Raw genomic sequence first — 19,554 nt, 5'->3', positions numbered from 1 at the left:
TTCTTTAATTGATGTGATTGTAAACATTTTATCTATAGAAATACTCCAGGATCCTAAATGCTTAGGTAATTTGTAGCAGTTTGGTCCACAGGCTGTGTAAAAACTGGTGCAATGCTTTCCAACTGAACTTTGTGTAATCTTTTACTTCTTCATAGGCAGCTATGAGTTAGCAACAGGAGCTTATTTACCTTTCAGTCTCCATCTTATGTTCTGCATCATTTTATTGCATATTTCTTACCTCTCCCTCTAAAACAGTATTCAGAAAGGTGAAGACTGTTGAAATTACTTTGGGCCTCTGCTCAGGCTGTCTGAACTTGCTTTTCTCGTGCTTCTAGGTTAAATGGTCAAAATCGAAGTTTTCTAGGCAGAAAGCAAACAGATGGGTTTAATTCCATTCTGTTCTCAGATTTCTGTCACTGGAGATACCAGCTTTTAAGTACCTAGTGTGAAATAACTCTGTTGCTGTTGCTCTGATTCTCTGCTTCTTCCCCCTCAATAATTCCAATTGCAAACTCAAAAGTACTTCAGTAGCTCGTGTTAGTCCTCAGCAAGCACGTCCTTGTACCTTATTTGCCATGAGTATCATCTGCCTAGGTAAGAGAGGGCTCCCTAGTATTCATCAGCTTTCTCTCAAATGCTCGCTTGCACTTTGCTATAAAATTTTGTTGGGTGATTGATCTTAAAAAATAAAGGAAGAAGTGGGTCTGTGTATTGTGATTGCCTAATTGGTTCTAAAAGTCAAACTGTTCCTCCTGCAATTACTGTAACAAACTGCAACTGGAAATCAGTGAGTGACTGATGTATGAGCCATAAAACCAATCAAAGCACATTTGTGCAACCCTGCTGGCTGGCTCTGGAGGGCTGAGCAGAGCAATGTTAAAAGTAGTAATAGAAAAATGTATGATGAATGTTCGCAAGGAGTATTTGATCCCTTTTTTTGTAAGCCTGTTCTGATGGACTACAGTTGGTCTCAGATACTTGGAGGTCTATTTTCTGTAGGATTTTCATGTTTACTGCTAAGGTGTATTGTGTATTTCAGTTCTTCACTGAGCTATTTTAAAGAGCTGGCTTTTGTCATTTTTGTGTTACTGCCGTCAGGAGGTACAGGAGCAGGAATGGAAAACATCAAGATAGTCTTAAACTATAGCTATGCAGACAGCTATTTATATCCACCTATAGGAAAATGATTTTTTGTTAGGAATTCCTTTCCCATAGCTTCAGATACTAGGTTAAGAAATACCTGTGCTATTAGGTTATCTGATCTAAAAATAATTCCCATTTACAATAAACTATTGCTATTTGGATTTTATCCTTAAGAGGCTTGATACTTAATTAGTATTTCATACTACTTGAGAAAATATGCCCTGTTTGCCGTTGTTTTCAGGCAGTAAAATTACTTTCTTTGAAATCATGCAAATGTCAAACTGTAGTCTCTTGGAGAAATAAATCAGACGGTCCTGACTTAATTTTTGCAGTTACCTTTATCTCAATGCTTAAGCATAAACCTGAGTAGTTTTAAAAGCTTCAGTATAAGCAGAAAACTTTCATCCATCATCTTAATGAAATAAGTAGTGTGTTGTCAAAACTATATGTAATTAGTGCAGAGGAGTATTTCAAACAGACAATAACTGTCACTGTCTTCAGGATGAAGGGGAAAAAGTAAACCTGTATGTTCTGTGTCGTTCTCATTAATTCTTCCTGCTGATACTTTTTTTTTGTTCTCAGCCAGCATTACAGTAACATTGTTCTGCTGTTGATTTATTCAAATCCCATTTTGGAGTGGGTCTTTGTATTTTATGTAGAAATGTCCAAGCACGTGCTTGTAAAAGCTGCCTTTGTGGGTGGACTATGTTTGTCCCCCATACTAGTAAAGTAAGGAGGAGAAAGTCATTGAAAGAGCAAAGCTGAAGGCTTCATGGCAGTGGCAAAGAGCACAAATGCCAGCTATTGCAGCACAGGAGGAGAAGTTTCTGGGGAGTCAAGCTTAGCTAGCAAGGAGTTGCTTGATCTTACATGAATTTTACAGTGATATCCTGGGATCTTCTCTGTCATGATCACCAAGGGTATGAAACTGAGCCCCTGAGAAATAGCATGTGTGATCTCAAGGGGGAGATGAACTCTATGTCTTCTTCCAAAATGTAAGTAGTACTTAAGGGTGTATTAGGAGTTCACAGGGGTTCAGAGCCTTTTTGGTATGGTTTGGAGGGTGGTGTTCTCTCTGTTGGTCCACATCTCTGTGTCAAATGCCTGGCCTGACATTATCCAGCAGTTTAGCTCTCACACAGCACAACTGCTCTGATCCCATGGGCAGTGGGGACAGGTAGAGATCCTGCTTCAGGATGGCATTGCCCCTCTGAACGCAGCCTTGGGGCACTTCTCACCCATGAGGGCTGGACCACCCATTGTGGCTCTGATCAGCACCAGGCACTGGGAAGGGCCTGTGCAAGTTGAGCCCCAAACAAGTTGTCAGATGTAGTTGTTGCAGTCAACTGGGTTTCTGAATGTCCTCGATCACAATTTAGATAGGTATTTGTAGGTGTTGCAGGAGGCACAGCTCTACTACAAGGTATCTTTCGATGCTTCCAGCCTCCCTCTGTAAAGGAAGTCATCTAAAGAAAAGTGCAGTACAAAAGACTTACATTTCTTCGGTGCCTTTGCTCTCTAAAGTGCTTAAAAATGTCCATTGTCACGGCTTTAATTCCTTTGCTGTTCTTCTCCACCTCTATAAATTGAATAAGCGGCAGACAAAGCCACCTTCAGATGCAGTATATAAGCCACTGAATACAGTCTTCTGCATGGATGTGACAGTATTCTGGTTTTGTTAAAATAAGCTTCAGGAAAATTTTCTGCAAGGATATATTGTGTTTTCATTTTATAAATCAGCTTTATCAGTTTTGTAAGAAGAGATTTATTCCCCCCTCCATAAATGCCCAGGCTGGTGAAAGTACTTAAACAAATCAATGTCTTGTCATAACCTTTGCTTCAAAAAAGGTTTACAAAAACCTTCTTTTTCTCTTGAATGGCTTTTGGCAAATCTTTGTTTGAAATACAGTAGCTGTTATTACTAACATGCTTTTAAAGAGTGACTCAGTAGAACAGTGTGGTACATTAGTAGGTCTAATTAAACCATGCTTGTTTTCCCCAAATTGTTGATTTCTTGAATGTGCAGTTTGTGTCAGGTTTAACTAGCTCAGTAGACTGGTCTCCAGAGGGCGATGCTTTCGTGCTGCCAGTGCTGGAGTGTAGTTCATTAAGAAGCTGTCACAGAATTCCCCAGGGAACAATTTGTAAACGATTATCTCCTTGCTCTGAAGTAACCTTGGGGACAAATGTCAAGGAGTCAGTGACAAAAGTAAAGGATTTTAGACAAGTGCTCCTGCATACTTGGCAATTCACAACTGTCTTGGTCTCTGGGAGAGGAACAGACTGGAATTGTTCCTAATTTCTTCCCGCTAGTATATTTGAGCACAGAAGAAAACGTTTTCCAGCCTTCCTCCCTTTTTTGTGTTTGCTAACTGGAGCAGTTCATGCCATTTAAATTGCCTAAAGGCCTTTAAGTAAGCTACTGTTGTGTTTGGGTGGGAAGCATGAGCAGGAATTGCAGGCACATGAGAATTGAGATGGCCTTTGTGGTTGATTAAAGAAAGCTGATGTTCTTCTCTTCATCATCTTACTCTAGATGGAAATGGCGTTTTACCTGCTACAGGAATTTTGTAGGATACTAGAGCAGTGTTACGTGCAAGATTAGAGAGGAATGGGAGAGGAAATGTGAAAGAACATTTTACTTGGGAAAAGACTGTTTAGGAGAGAAGCAGGTTTTTCGTAAGCTCAAAAATGCCTACTATTGCTGGCATGAAAACATAGTGGGGCTTTTAACCCCTTGGACCCATGATAAGTTCTGTGTGGTCAATTACACTGCAGTAGTTACAGACAGGCGGTTAGTCATAGAATGGTTTAGGTAGGAAGGGTCTTCCAAAGCTCATCAAGTCCAACCCCCCTGCAATAAGCAGGGACATCTTCAACTAGATCAGGTTGCTCAGAACCACATCCAGCCTGGCCTTGAATGTCTCCAGGGATGGGGCATCCACCACCTCTCTGGACAACCTGTGCCAGTGTTTTACCACCCTCAGTGTAAAGAATGTTTTCCTCACGTCCAGCCTGAATCTCCTCTCTTTTAGTTTAAAACCATCACCCCTTGTCCTGTCGCAACAGGCCCTGATAAAAAGTCTCTCTCCGTCTTTCTCATAGGCCCTTTCAAGAACTGAAAGGCTGCAACAAGGTCTCCCTGGAGTATTCTCTTCTCCAGGCTGAACAACCCCAAATCTCTCAGCCTTTCCTCATAGCAGAGGTGCTCCAGTCCTCTGAACGTTTCCGTGGCCCTTCTCTGGACCGTCTCCAACAGGTCCGTGTCTTTCCTGTGCTGAGGACTCCTGAGCTGGACACAGGACTGCAGGTGGGGTCTTGTCAGAGCAGAGCAGAGGGGCAGAATCACCTCCCTTGACCTGCTGGCCACGCTCCTTTGGGTGCAGCCCAAGGTAGCATTTGCCTTATGGGCTGCAAGTGCACATAGTCAAAGAGGGAAGCTTGAGATGTTGGTGGAGGCATGTTGAGGAGGCAGAAAGAGAAGTCCAGCAGAGCCAGGGGAAGGTGGAGCTGGATGGGATGAAAGGTGCTTGGTTTTCTAGGCTGCAGTGAAGACAGAATGAAGCTGGGCTTGTTTGTAGAGGACAACAGAAGGTGGTGAATGGAAGTGGAAGACCATCTTGAGCTGGGGCCGCAGGGAGTTGCCTCAGGAGACAGCCATGCAGTGGCCTCACTTTCAGCATGCTGAGTTTTTGTGCTTAATTTCAAGCCTTTTGTACATCACAGTTTGGAAGAGTTTGGCACTTGTTTTATTGAAGTTACTGCTTCAGTTTGTAAAAAAAAGAAACCACACACACACAAAAATGAACCACAACCCCCCCAAACTAAAAACAACAAAAAATCCCCACTTGCTTCAACTATCTGCTTGTATAAATGACTGCTGCTCCTTTCATTGATCTGAATGGGTTAAATTGTATATAAAAATGGTTTAGCAGTGAGCTTTAATCAGTCTATTAGATCAGAAATTCTCCTTGGATCTTTAAAAAAGTTTCTTTGCTTGGAGGTTCATTAGTTGCTTTTGTCTGGCTTGTTCTGTGCCTAAATTAATGATTAAATATACTTTGCCTGCTAAAGGGAAATCTTACTTTACAAACATTGGCAAGCACAGCTCACACTTGTCCGTGTCATGGTTTCAATGGCATGGCTTTTGAGAAGTCATAGAATCATAGAATAGTTAGGGTTGTGAGAACTGCCACTTGCAAAGATTTGGTGACTGTCTGAATTAGGACCTCCTACAACTGCAGTGCTTTGACATTCCCCAACCTCAGGAGAGGCCACTACAAAAGTTGTAAGTGGGATTTTGATTGAACTGTAAATATTGCTTCAGTGGCAGGTATTTTTTTTTTCCTCATTTGGCCATAAATAAATGTGTGGGTAGGGATTTAATGCAACTTTTCACTCCAGTGCAACACAAAACTACTCAAGAATGAAATGAGGCGATTATAAAGGGTTATTTATAACAGCCTGTTGGTGATCTGACTTGCTTGTGTTGACTTCCCCATGCTTGAGCTCCAAATGGTGGCAGTGCAATGGAGCAGGGTGTGTTTCCTTCTTTATACCCTCTTCCACTTGCCCGCTATGGATTTAACCAGGTAGTGCTCTGCTTGGGAGCGTTGGCTCATTAGTTCAAGTGTCATGCTTGAATCCTCTGAACTAACATAGGAGATGTGAATGAAACACACTTGCATACCCAAGACCTGCAGTTGGCTCACGAAGGTGTCCAACCCTGTGGGTGATGTCTGTGCTGATGCAAAGCCTCCAGGAGACCAGGACCTGCCTGGGCACACCTGGAGCAGAAACCAGATGTTTGTGGTTTCTGTAGCCTTTGGGGAATTCTGCAGCCTTTTCTGCAGGGTCCGTCCTGAGCAGACCGTGCTGCTTTGTTACAGAACACACAGGAGTTCCTTATCCTTGTACTCTAGAACTTTGATGTTAAGCATGTAGAAGAAAGTAGGTAAAAAGAAGCACTGTAAAGGAAACAGCCTTGTCAAGTATTCGCCGTGTGAACAGGCGGATCACTATGTCTGGTTCTCCTTTTGAAGCAGATTCTCTCATTGAAGTGGAGCAGCATAAAGGTGTGTATTAGTAACATTTGAAGGCAACGTCTGCCCTGCTCCTACGTGTGCAGATAACCTTTCAAACTTCTACTTAGGGTTAACTTCCTGTTTTCAGAGTATTTAAGCCAGAAGTTCAGTAACTGTTTGTTGCTAAGGATGGTGCTTTATTCCATTAAAAGAAAACTGAAGTTTTTGAACTGTTAAATCTGACAGGCTCTTCAGTGGCCTGCAGATCCTTTTAGTTTGCCAAGAAAATGCAAAGCAAGCATTGAGGCAAGGCTTATCTGCATGCAGCAAGCAGCTCTGCTGAAGTCAATAACACAAAGTGATTATTTTTGCAATGCAACAGTGTCAGGTTTTTCAGATATGAAATACTTGCTTCACTCTTGCTCATCTGTTCCATCCCACTTCCCTTCCTTAATATCCTAGATGTAAATCCAGGCTGGCCTCAAACTCATTACAAAAAGTGTTGCCCCGTGGTAGTAATTTAGCATTATTTTTTATAGAGCCATGCAAGAGTGTAAAACGAATCCAACAAATCATGAAACGTGAATAGGTGGGAACATCAGAAACAATATTAAGAATTTCACACATAAGTTATTCAATAATGATAATCCTTTTATGCTTTTGAGTGTCTCAAACGACTGAAAATGTACAGCACTGAAAACTCGCAGCCTTACATAGGTTTCTGTTGGGGGGTTTTTGTGGGTGTTTTGGGGTGGTTTTTTGGGGAGGGGGTGGTGTGTGCAAAGCCAGCCTCAATGAATGAAGTGTCCCAAAGTCATAAAACCAGGGTTCAGCAAATACCAGTTTGGGAGGGATTTAGGTAAACTTCAAAAATGAGTATTTAAGGAACGGGAAAATAACCTCCATTTCTAGTTTGAGCTGTAACACTTGTGTATGGCTTGGCGCTGCCTGTATTGGAGCAGAAGCTGCTTTGTCTGGAGAGACAAGCCCCAAGTGTCCTGGTGGGAAGGCTCTGGGAGACTGCGGCTTCAGCACCTTTCAATGTAAAGAGAATGTGAGCTCTTCAGGGCTTCAGAATCAATGTGCCTGGGTTGCTCTTCTGCTTGTTTCTTTTTAGCTCTGCTGATAAGTGGTTGGAGAATTGTGAACAGGTTGCAGCCCTGTGAATGCTGTTTTGGCATTCGGGCAGGACTTAGAAATGGACAGACCCTAGTGTGCTAGTGTGAGCTCCTCGTATCTCTTTAGGATGTTTTTTAACACTCCGTATTGTAATTTTGCATCATATTCTCCAATTAAAGTCTGCTGTCATGTGGTGTAGATGAAAGATGACCCTTAAAAAGTTAATTTATTCCTGTGGAATTTATTCAAGTGGAAGAAAGCAATTTATCATGCTTTAGTAGTGCCCCATTATCAAAGGTTGTGGGAAACACTCAGTGGGTTAAAATCAGACACAAGAAATTCTTAACACCCCAAGACATTCCCTCTGCTTCCCTGGAGGACAATACAGCCTTTGAAGGCAGCAGCGGAAGGGGCAGAGCATCCGCTGGGGCAGAGTGGCTGGCTGGAGGCAGAGGCAGGCTGAGCCATCCCTGCACACCCTGCATCAGTCCGTGCTTGGGCTGCATCCATGCCAGGGCAGCATCCATGGGGAACCGGAGCAGACCCGGGGAGCAGTGACACCATAGCAGCCTGTGCTGCGTTATGCATCCTCACACACCTGAATGCAGGAGAGTGAAGCGAAAGCTGAGACCTTCATGCCTGTTCCTACTCTTTAGGCTTTCCACACCTCTGAAATCCTCCTTTAATCACTGAGTTTGGCTTATTTTTCCCCTGGCACCACTACACTGTACAAATAGTTTATCCCTAGAATTGCTTAATACAAGTTTCCTTAATGCCATGTTTTGCTGACCTCTGCTATGCCCAGTTTCTGTGACCATAGTTTTAATTGAACAAGCACAGAACTTAAACAAACTTTTACTTTCATCTCTTACTTGAAATAGTCCAACCAGGCCAGGTCAGATGGGGCTTTGAGCCACTTGCTCTAGTGGAAGGTGTCCCTGCCCATGGCAGGGAGTTGGAACTGGATGAGCTTTAACGTCCTTTTCCAATCCAAACCATTCTGTGATTCTGTATCATGTCTTTTTCATTAGACTGTATTTGGATAGTGTCCTTAAGGCATATGGATTTCTGTGGTCCACCACTCTAAGGAGAGAGCCCTGAACAGGAAACGAGCTGAAATATGCTTGTTTATTGAAGTTCTTTGCTGTGGCTAGGAAAGTTTTTACTTTGAGGCTTTATCTTCATTGTAAAAGGTACATTTTAGCCATGAAACAGTTACATGTGGTGTTTGTCCCACTAGTGGAAATCAGCAAGTGTGGATTTCATGAGCAGGCAATCGAGTGCTAGCAGGCTGTAAGGGCAGGAGGTGCAATGCTGAGCTTACGTGTCTGGTAGGTGGGAGCTCCAGTGCCCAGGCTTCAGTGGGATTTTGGAGTAGATTAGCTTGGTTATGTTGCTACTAAAGAAAATAATCGTTCCTCTAGGTAGAAAAACTTAGCCTCAGAGTGATCCTTTGAGATCTCTTTCTGTAATACTTGGATCTTGTGCATTTTCTTAGCCTTTGAAGGTTGTAAATGGAGGATGTGGACTCTGAGGCCAGTGGTAGTAGAACCCCTAAATAAATAATTTGGAGGCAGAGTCCCCTGAAGCTTCCTTTTTTGCAAGAATTGCAAACCCTCTTTATTCAGCTGTGCTTAAATACATACTTGAAGGCAGTGAAATGATTTGAGACATATGCTCATATAAGAATGGTATTTCTCCATACTCAGACTATGCCTGAATCTCTTTTCTCTGCCATTTTGACACAGTTTCAAATAAATACTTGTCTGACACCATCTTCATTTCTGAATGTTAAGAATGGATCGCTGAATTAAGTTTTATACTCACCCTTTGAACTAAGCAGTGCAGTTTTCAGTTGGTGGCATATACTAAGGTATTATTCTTCTCCTTGAGCAGAGAAGCAACAAGTATAAGGCTCCTATACACACAGAAAGACCTGAACTTGTATTTGAGTATGTTTTGTGGGGACTTCTAAATATGGAGCATCCATGAAATGGGAAAGCTTTTCCAGTATTTTGATTTAAATTAGTAAAGCATTACCCTTAATCTGCATTGGATTTCCAGTAATTTCATGAGTTAATAGAAAAAGTATGTGAATGTGATCAAAACACCTGAAGTGCATGCCTAACTGACTGTGCTTTTCCTTTGCAGGATGTTGTCTGGGGGTTAAACTCATTATTTACTGTAAGTAAATGACTCTTTTGCATATCCGCTTTCCTTTTCCCTGTCTGGTTTGGTTTCAGCATCGCCTAATGTGAACCCCATCTATTGCCTCTGAAACTGAAGGTCGTTATTTCCTTCAGCTTTTCTGGGTGTTGTACAAGTATGAAATCACTTTGTGCTTTTGTTTGTGTAACTGCAGGACTCCTACAGATCATCTGAAATGCTAGGTTTTTTCATACATCGTTTTTACTTTTGGTTACAAATCTATTATGGGATATTTTGGTGTCATGGGATCTTCCACACGGTATGAAATTCCTCCACTGCTTTTCAGGAAATAGAAAATCATATTGCTCTGAGAAGGAATTGTGTTGGTGTTATGGGGGGTTTTTAAACGATATTTAGGAACTAATGACTACCCTGCAGTCTCATTCCTGTTTTGAACACTTACGTTCTTTGTTAAAGGCCTCAGAAACCCCAGCTTGTCACAGACGTGATATGATCTTGTTCAGGGATCCTGTTTTCCCCCGTTTCCTTAAATTGACAGGAGCAAGATACCTGTGCCTTTAATTACAGAAGCAACTTGAAAATGGAGGAGAGAACAGGAAGCTGCAAGAGGCAGGCAGGATGCAACGATTGCTTTTGCCCTAAAAGTGGAGAGAGGCTAAGTCTTTCCTGTACAAAAGCTGCTTTTTAGGGAGTCCAGGGTTATGTTCCCCTTCCACAGCCATTGCTGCTGGGTAGGAAGGTCAGGAAGAAGCAAAGAAGGGCACTAACTTGGTTGCTGCTCCAGGGTGTACAGAGGAGGCTGTGAAAAGCTTTGGATGAGGAACATCACTGTGGGCTTCACTAGCCCCAGCCTGGTTTTGGAGAAGGGAATTCCTTCCACCATTCCCTGCAGGAGGAGGGGTACAGAGCAGTGGCTGTGCTCCCAGCACACTCTCCAAGATCATGATGCATTTCTAAGACCTCTAGCACAGACCAGGCCAGTGGCTGGCTACAGTCTCCTCAGCTTTCTTGGCATCCAAAGGCTTGATTTGTTTTGACGACTTCTTTGGGAAATTGATTTAGAGGATTGAAGAGCATTTGGCTTTTCAACAAAGAGTAATTGCATTTCACAGTCTCTTACTGCATGCTGATGAGCTGGAAGAGAGCAAAATCCACTGGAGGTACAGAGGAGTGTCTGCAGAGGCAAAACTGCATGTAAGAATAATCCATTGGGCAAACAGCTGCAGGGTGTGATGGTCACACATCCCAGGCCACGGAGATTTGTCATGGGCTGTAAGAGCCGTGCTACCCAGCTTGCCTCTTGGATTTCCCTCACACCCAGCTTCTGCTAAATAATTAGGCTTTGAAAAGCTGGCACTGGGTCGTACTGGCCTCGCAGATTCTTTCGGGGTTTTCTTGAAGAAAGAGAGTGAAAATGGAGTGGATTGGTGTCCTGCTTTGAGTGAAATGGGAGGTTTGCTGCTTGAAAACAAGTCGCAGAGTGACACACGCTTTTCACACGTGTGAAACAATGGCATTTCACTGCTGTCACTGACCTTCAACTGGGGAAAACCTGGGCTGCAGGCAGAATAGGGGAGGTTGTGATTCAATGTTATTCGTAACATACTAGATGATCTTTAAGGTCCCTTCCAACCCAAACCATTCTGTGACTCTGTGATATTCCCCTTCTGTCAGCATCTTGGTCTCCATTGTTATTAACCCTATACTCTTTCTCATTCCAAAGTTAATATTTACAAGGATTAAATGGGCAGACCTGAGATTTATCTTGACTATTTCTGTCCCTGCCCCAACATGCCCTTAGTTCTTCAGGTATTTGCACTCCCTTTCCCCTGGGCCCTGTTTTTACCACGGCACTAAATCTTCCCTGTCTGTCAGACTCCAGGTTATGTAGTTTCTTCTCAGGGTGGATGAAATTGCTTTGCTATGGAAATGGCATTAAGAAAAAAGTTGTTCCCTGTGAGGGTGCTGAGGCGCTGGCACAGGGTGCCCAGAGCAGCTGTGGCTGCCCCATCCCTGGCAGTGTTCAAGGCCAGGTTGGACACAGGGGCTTGGAGCAACCTGCTCTAGTGGAAGGTGTCCCTGCCCGTGGCAGGGGGTTGGAACTGGAGGAGCTTTAAGGTCCCTTCAACCCAAACTATTCCGTGATTCTATGATACTCTCCCTGCTTTATCACCGCACTGTTTGCAGGGTTTACCTTACCTTGAACTAAAGTCAACAGGAATTGTGCCTCCTGAAACTTTGAATGTTCCTTTAAAATTTGATTTAAAACTGTCTCGGTTTTCAAGTAGAAATGTGTCACTGCCAGAGAAGTGTCACGGGGCTGTGTGCCACCACATGGGGTTGAATGCCTTGCTGCTGTTGTCCTTTCATTGACTTGTAATTTGGTTTGCAATCGTCACTCTTTTGCATTTACCTTTGATAGCGCTACCTATCAAGGTAGTGAGAAAATACTGTGCTCTACTCACTGGTCTTGCTTTGTTTCATTATCTTATTCATTAGGGCTTTGGATTCCTTGTATGATGCACTGAGTGGGAATCCTATAATGTTCTCTGTTCCTTTGCCAGGATCTTCTGAATTTTGACGATCCTTTGAATATTGAGGCTGCAGAGCATCACTTGCGTGACAAGGTGAGTCAGTGGTTTATTTAAAGCATGTTGTTCTAATCCAATACACATACATGGTTCCCAGTCAGTCCTTTTAAAGCACTGGAGCTGGTACTTCAGGCAGTCGAGTGACTCACTGTATCAGCCACCAGTTAGTCAAACAAAATGTGCTTTCTTTGGGAAAGTAAATTCAATGCAGTAGTGTTATTCACCATATGCAGGACTCGTTGACCATAATGTAGTCATATCCCCAAAATAGAAGATCTTTTCCTCCTTGTTTCTGAGATTTTCCCCAAAGTTATACGTGTTCTGTGCAGCAAATGGTAGTGAATTGGTTTGGTGCAGTTACGTGAGTAGCCTTTACCTTTTAAAGGTCTGCAAAAAGATCTCATCCTCCTCCAAATGCAACTTGTTTTCTTCACAGCTTTTACATGTTGCATGTTTTTATTAAGCCAGGAGAAAAGCTTGTTGCATGTTTTTAGTAAGCCAGGGCGCATTTAAACGACAAGAGTGAGAACTTTATTTTCTTTTCAGTGACCTTCTTTGTTCTGTGTGTATTATGGCAAAGCAAAACGTGGTGTTGGTTAGTGGCCCGATGGACATCTGTGAGATGTACCTCTCAGCTGAGACTGAGCATGGAGGTAGAGGTGAACAACAGTACTGACTTCTCCACTCTACAGATCTCTGAAGCTGTGTCATGTTACATTATATAGATGCATACCTCAAGCACATAAAAATTACACTAGGTATATTCAGGATCTCTTGTTTTCATTAAACCCTTTTGATACTTCTGTTGAAGTTAACCTTAAAGACTGAAGAAAGCTTTCAGGTAACTGTTGATTTGAAGAGTTCATTGTGAGTGAGTCGGGCAGTGCACCTAATTTATCTCATTTTTTCAAGAGGAATTATCAGGATTGCAAGTTCATCTTTTCAACGGGTTTTTGTTTAATGAGTTCTTGTAGCTCTTCTGGTATTTATCAGTGTTTGCAAAGCTGGGATGAGACCATAGGCCCAAGTTGGGAAAACTCTTCCTCTGGAAGAGGAGGGTTTTTATGGTTTTGTTACATCATTTTGGCAAAGAGTGTCAGGAAGCCTTCCAAGCCATGAAACACTGAAAATAGTCACAGAGGGAATACAGCCCGAGAAACAAAGCCAGCGTAGTGAAGGTAGCAGGCTGAATAACTTTGTTGGCATTGATTGTTAGACTGACTTATTCTCTAATACCCTGCCAAGGGAATTGGGGAATGGCGAGGCTGCACCCCTGTTGCTGAGTTTCACATTTGGCACTTGATTTCTTCTAACTGCTGGAAGGAAAGCAGTTTGTCTGGTGTCTGGGGAAGATTTTGGTAAGGAAAGATGCTCCCACGTACTAGTACAATCCCGTGTCAGATGTGTCGATGTGACAGACAAGCCGTGCCAGTGCTTTGAGGAAATTGTTAGACCTCAGACCAGCCTGACAGTGATGTGCTTTTCCCAGAGAGCGATAAAATGCGAGGAACTTGCTGTCCTGCATGTGTCAGCCTCATTCAGAAATGGGAAATCTTAGAAATCCGGAGGAAGGATGTTACCTGCTTTTGTAAACACATCTCCCTCAAAAATGGAGAGGTGAGCGCTCAAAATACCTACTGCTACACTAATAGCATGGGAGTTTGGGGTTGGGGAAGAAGCAAAAGGGAATTTGAGTAGGTTTTTTGACAGCCTTCTAAATTAAAAATAGCTTTGGAACATACATTTCTTATTTAGTAAACTCTTCAGTAATCTCCTCACAGGCACTTGTAAAATTCATCTTCAGCTGTGTTATCTTTTTTTAGAGCATATCTGAATTTAGTTCAGGTATTTAATTGATAGTGACAGACCAGGTAGTGCTGCATTTCCATAGTCTATCTTACAGCAACATCAAGACAAAACTAATGATGCCTGTCTGGAGAGAATACATGATGCAAGGGAGAGAACTGGCTGCTTTTGCAATTGCCTTCCAAGGGTGCAGTTGCAGCTTGAGTTAGTTTTTGTCTCTCTCAGGTATAGATATCATGTAGCATGTAAGCACATTGTTGTGAAACCAAACTCCTTTGGTCCTGTCTTAAGAAAATACTTGAAATATGATGAATATGGGAATGCTGATTTTTCCCTGAGACATTTTTACATGCGTAATACAAATAGCGTATATGTAATATATATGCCCGCATGCACAACCTGTATACAAACAGATGTGTAAATGTATCTATATACAGATAGTTCTGTACACAAACTGACAAATTCTGTAAGAGAACACCTTTGGTCATTTGACAGCATGGGAGTATATGACTTGCAACAGCCAAAACAAATGTACCTCGAGCTGTCTTCTAGGGTTGTGGAGGAGATGACTCAGGATTTCACTGATGTCAGTTCAGATCTGAAATCCTGGCATCCCTTTGCTGACATTCCAGGCTAAGTGTGGCAGCGTGAGAGGTTAACAGCTCATCTGAAGCCTGCCTCTGGTTATTGAAAAAGCAAGACAGGAGTTTGTTCAGTCCCGTAGGCTGGTATTAAGTCATCAAAAATGAATGCTGCCTTGCAGATGCTGGAAGAAGTCACATCATAGATATCAAATCCCTCTTATTGGTTCTTGGAAAACATCTGTGCTATGAATGTTTGTGTTACAGATCAGGCTAGAAGGGGCATTTATGATATTTTCCTGCATAAGGGACCTCTTCATTTTTGCATCAAATCTATGGTTTATACCTGAGCACATATTTGTAGCTTTTGGGAAAGCAGCCTTGTTCTAAGATGTCAAAATAAAACAAAACTCAGAGCTCAAGTTGTTCAGTTAATTGCTTTAAAAAACCTGTGTCTTATCTAAGTTACTGCAGCTTCAACTTTCAGCCCTTGGGGCCTCCTGCAGGCAGTTACTGAACTTCTTCCCTTCCAGCTTCCTTCAGCCAGTGACCATCAACTCACTTCTACATGAATTATTCTTTAAAGAACATACGTTAAGGCAGCTTTAAAGTACATGTTGTTAAGGCAGCGTTAGTAACTCTGCAGTTCTTTCCAGACACGTTGCAAGGTGTCAGTATCTTTTTGTTGCTGACCATTTGTACAACAGATTTGGGCAGAGTCATGAACATCCGTTTTCACAAGTGCTAGACAAAGAGATTACCTCAATATTCAGACTTGCTGGCCCGCTACTTATGTACCCCAAAACGACCTTATCAGCCACTGAAGTGGTCTAGAGATGTGTTCTAATTTGTTATTTTCATCAAAAGACCTTCTCAGTGGCAGAGGATGCTTTTCAGAGACAGGACCCCTGTATTTGTCTGCATTCAATGGACTGTTCAAGTGATTTCCTCAGCATTGTCATCAATTTTGTAAGGTTTGAGTTTTGCCAGGTGTAAGTTTATCTTATGATTGTCATCATTGTTGGATGCTCCAAAGCTTAGTTACCCACATGGAAGTTTTTTCCGTATACAGTCACACATCCCTCATTTCAGCTTATGAGCTCAGTCTATGTCCTTCTGTCACACACCTCCAAGAAGGCTCTGTCCTCTCGGTAGCCACCTCATCAGGGCTGCTTTTAGGTCCCCCCAAAGCCTCCTTCTCTCCACCAACAAGCCCTGTTGCCTCAGCCTCTCCTCAGCCCAGCATTTTGGACTGTCCCCATGCAGGGTCTGAGTGTGTCCCAGCAGCAGGGACACTTGGCCTTGCGGGGCTTCCTGAGGCTGGTGCTGGCCTTTCCTCCAGCCCACACAGGTCCCTCTGCAGCGTGGATTTGCCCTCCAGCATGTTGACTGCATCCTCTTTAGTGACTGTATTTCTGTAGGTATGGTGCTCGTTTCCACACTCAACCAGTTTAAACTGAAACCTGATTGCAAGCTTGTTGACTGTGGCTTTTAGCATTTAGTAAAGCATTCGGATAAAAGTGTAGTTTCCCTTCACTCTTTCTTTGTTTTCCTTCATTTCACTCGGAGTTGTTTCCAGCTTAGGGAAAGTGTGCATTGCTCATTTTTGTAGCGTTACTTTTTGGAACATTCCTGGTGCCCACACTGCACTGCAGTTAGGTCTCCATCACTGAGATTGAGATAAGCAACCATCCTCTCTTGGTTTAAAGCTCCATAAATCAGAGTAAAAAGATGATTGATGTCTCTATACTAAGCAAGGTGTTTCCCAGCATTCGGTCTTCTCACACCGAGACAATCTCATCAGTTTGGTAGTGCGAGTTTTCTTGTTGAATTTAGAGCCGCCAACTAGTTAGTTAGCTGGGAAAACTTTAGATTTAGTGAAGCAGTCAGCCTGTCAGTAATTATGTGGATGACAAGAGCTATTAATTGCCAGTTGAATCAATTCCACTGATTCCTAAGCAATGAGCAAGTGTTTAACTTTTAATGACTATTCACTTAAAAATGACATGCTAAACATCATAGGAATTGCTGGTTTGTACAGGGAACAAATAGCCTCTGTTGATTTGCTTTTCTGTGGCAGCCAGGCAGGCTGAATACTGAAAGAATAGGGTTATAACTTGGTAAAACAAAACCAAATCAACTTAGTAGCTCAGGACTTGTGTGTTCCTTAGCCAGAGGTGCTATGGGAGCTGTGTCTGCTGTTTGTTAGCTGAAATCTGGAAAATACTTTCCATACATAACATCCGTCATGGTTGTTTTGAGATACTACCTCAGGACATTGCAGTTTGCTGGGTTCCTTGAAAGCCTGTTTCGTAGTAGTGTTTGCCTTTGCCAAAACCCATTTATTTCAAAGCCATATGTGCAGTACACAACAGGAAAATTCATTACACTGTTTATGTAGCTTAAAGTAGAAATGTTTTTCCAAATACTCCTTAGCTTTCCTCCTTTCCTATGCCTGCCACATCAGGAATGCTAATGCCGTGTCCAGTGTTAATCATATTTGCATTTTAATTGTATTTGTGCAATTTAGAAGGCTAAAGCAATTTTTGTCATCCTGCAGATTAGCAGACTTACTTGCTTGTTCATCCATGCAGTCGTGAGTTGTTTCCATAGGAGGAGCTGAGTAACATCACCCTGTGTTTATTTTCCTGCATGATCTTTCCATCTTCTCAGTGAAACTTTCTGTCAGTATTCAGTGCATGGAAACACTTCCTGTGGTGTCACTGTGAAAGAGGAAGATAGATAGCATGCTGGGAGGGATGGTTTTCCCCCTGTGAAAATCCAGCATGTCTTCTTTCATGGGACCTTTACCAGCAGCTCTGAAGTGCCAAAGCTGAGAAATCTCATCAGAATAAGTGTGTGTTTACCAAGGATCCAGCATGTTGCTTCCAACAGGCCCTCCAGGTGCCAACCATCCCAATCTATACCTGTATTGTTGTATTTCCCAATTGTCTGCTTGGTTTTAAAGAACATGCAGCACCACAACCCTGCGTAAAAGGGGTCTTCATTTTGCCTTTTGTCCCCTACCTGTCGTCTGCTGCCATCAGCGAAGGGACTTTTGTTTCCTTACCTTTCCCATGGCTAGATCAGTAGCAAAGCTTGTAGATATTGTTGTGATACTTTAATGATGAATTATTTTGCATAGGTTTGTGCATCAGTTTTAGAAAACAGCATGGGTTTTAACTATAGCTGCTGAATTTTAGCAGCTCTGGCTGTCACTGATGGTTTTTCTAGTCCATCTGTCTTCAGGTAGCTTTATATGCTGTTATGATGTTTGTAGACATTGTGTTTTTATTCTGAGGAAGGGGGGATTGTATATTTGTAAGAATTTTAAGGGGCAAATTCAGGAGAGTTGGAATTTATATGTAACAAACTGCAGTTAAACATTATTCTGGACAATTCATTATGTGCTTATGGCTGTAGTTCTTGTGGTCTCTAGATTTTAATAGATCATCCTTATAGTTGTGGTTTCTAGTGTGCTCTAATCTTGTCATTCTGATTCCTCACCAGAGTAATGCTAGCACACGAGCAAAAATCCTCCAAAAACCACTGAGGACAGTATTGCCAGCCTCATTTCACCCAGGATAATGCTATATTTCCATGAACTGCACCCTCAGATAAATCACACAGTGCCCGCACTGGTGATACACAAAGCCAGAAGCTATTGGGAAAGAGGGGTGTTTGGGCAGACTTTTCCTTGTGTCACTTCCGTGCTGTTGTGACAGTTATTGAATCTTTTTCCTTTTCTTGTCTTTTTTTTTACACAAGAAAATACATCACTGCTTGGCTTTTGCTATTTTAATTTATTAAAGGCTTCTCTTGGTGATAAAGTTTTTATTTCAGGTTTGTTTCTGTGCAGGTGGATTTATAATGTTCATGGTGTTACAAAGCTGCATCTTCCTCTTGGGATTTTAATTGCCCTATATAGCCTTAGTTCGCTAGGAAACTAGGCTTAAAGGAAAGTCTCTCTCCTCAGTTGCTTGCAGTCTTTGGAGGTTGTTCTAATGAGTCTTCTGGGATGAACATTTTCCTTGAATTACTTGAGGACTGTTGTCTTTACAAGTGAAAGCACTAATTGAATTCCTTTAGAAATTCCATTGATAATTAGGAACAGTTGCCAACTACGTATTTCATAGAAGAGCTTTTATAACCTTTCATAACCGCATGTAGGTTTTTTCAATCCTTAAATAACAAACTGGATTTTTATAGGATAATCTTAATTTCTCAAACCCTTTCTTGGGCAACTGGGCAAGAACCAAGAAGCCCAGTTAATAAAGCAGCTGATAAAATGCCAATGACTGGGCCAGATTCTGGAGAGGACATTAAAGTATCTTCTGAAAACAGGTAAATCATGGAAAGAAAGTTGTCAGCAATAGCCTGTAAGTAGCCGTCCTAAGTAAGAAACAAATACAGACATGTGTGTAGAAGAACTTTAGGCATCCCCTTGGAAATACAGAAAGTTTAATTCCCCCACCCCCCGAGACTGTCCCTGTGCATCAACAACTCTCCTTGCCCAGCATAGCTGCTTTAGTTCTGGAGCCACCAAGAACCAGCAACAACTTGGAAGTGTAAAACTTCTTTCCCACCAAGAGTGATTTCAGCCTCACTGGGTTTTTTGCTTGTGATTGTTTGGGGTTTTTTAAGAAACAGAAACTACAAAGTCTGGCTTGTGAAGCACGTTCTCAAAGCGGAAAGGGGTTACTGCTCTTGTGTCTCAACCTCAGGTTTTATCAGATGCTATAAACCACTCTGCCATGCAGACTGGGAGCCTGTGCTTTCTTTCCAAGCTACCCTGTGGGGTGCTAAATACAGAAGCTGGCAGATTTGGGACCTTTCATCTCTGCTGAAGTTTAGAGTCATTTTGTCCTCAGACTGATGATGCCTTCAGACAAAGTCCCAGAGCTCACTGCCTGTGTATCATTTCAGATTCAATCCTTCTAAAAGACTCTTCCAAAATAATGTCATGGCCAGCTGTACTTTTATCCTCCTGGCTTTTTATTTCTGTGCTTATACATAGTAAGGGCATAATCACATTATGATTTAAGTCTGCCTTGAAAATCCATTTTTCTGTGTAGCTGAAGAAATGCATTTGAAACTAAATAGTGTCTTCATATTTGGATT

At 42.2% G+C, this 19,554-nt stretch overlaps 1 protein-coding gene across 5 annotated transcripts in view; it reads left to right on the top strand.

Annotated features, from left to right (window-relative positions):
* The window catches only part of UBE2F (ubiquitin conjugating enzyme E2 F (putative)), a 91,735-nt gene that overhangs the window by 49,561 nt on the left and 22,620 nt on the right, over positions 1–19,554 (top strand). For 3 of the 5 annotated variants that reach the window (XR_003991561.1, XM_030487375.1, XM_030487377.1), the window contains 2 exons: positions 9,438–9,470; positions 12,020–12,082. The exons of 1 other annotated variant lie outside the window; for it this stretch is intronic. Coding sequence is in view for 3 of the 4 variants with exons in the window: in XM_030487375.1 (XP_030343235.1) it covers positions 9,438–9,470; positions 12,020–12,082 (96 nt within the window). In the remaining variant the exon portion in view is untranslated. The remainder of the gene's footprint in view (positions 1–9,437; positions 9,471–12,019; positions 12,083–19,554) is intronic. One more of the 5 variants, XM_030487378.1, reaches the window with a different exon arrangement.

Source organism: Strigops habroptila, chromosome 5 (genome assembly GCF_004027225.2).
Source record: "Strigops habroptila isolate Jane chromosome 5, bStrHab1.2.pri, whole genome shotgun sequence".
In the NCBI taxonomy this organism is placed as follows: Eukaryota; Metazoa; Chordata; class Aves; order Psittaciformes; family Psittacidae; genus Strigops; species Strigops habroptila.
The sequence above is the reverse complement of the archived record's forward strand: the minus strand, read 5'-3'. Positions and strand labels throughout refer to the sequence as shown.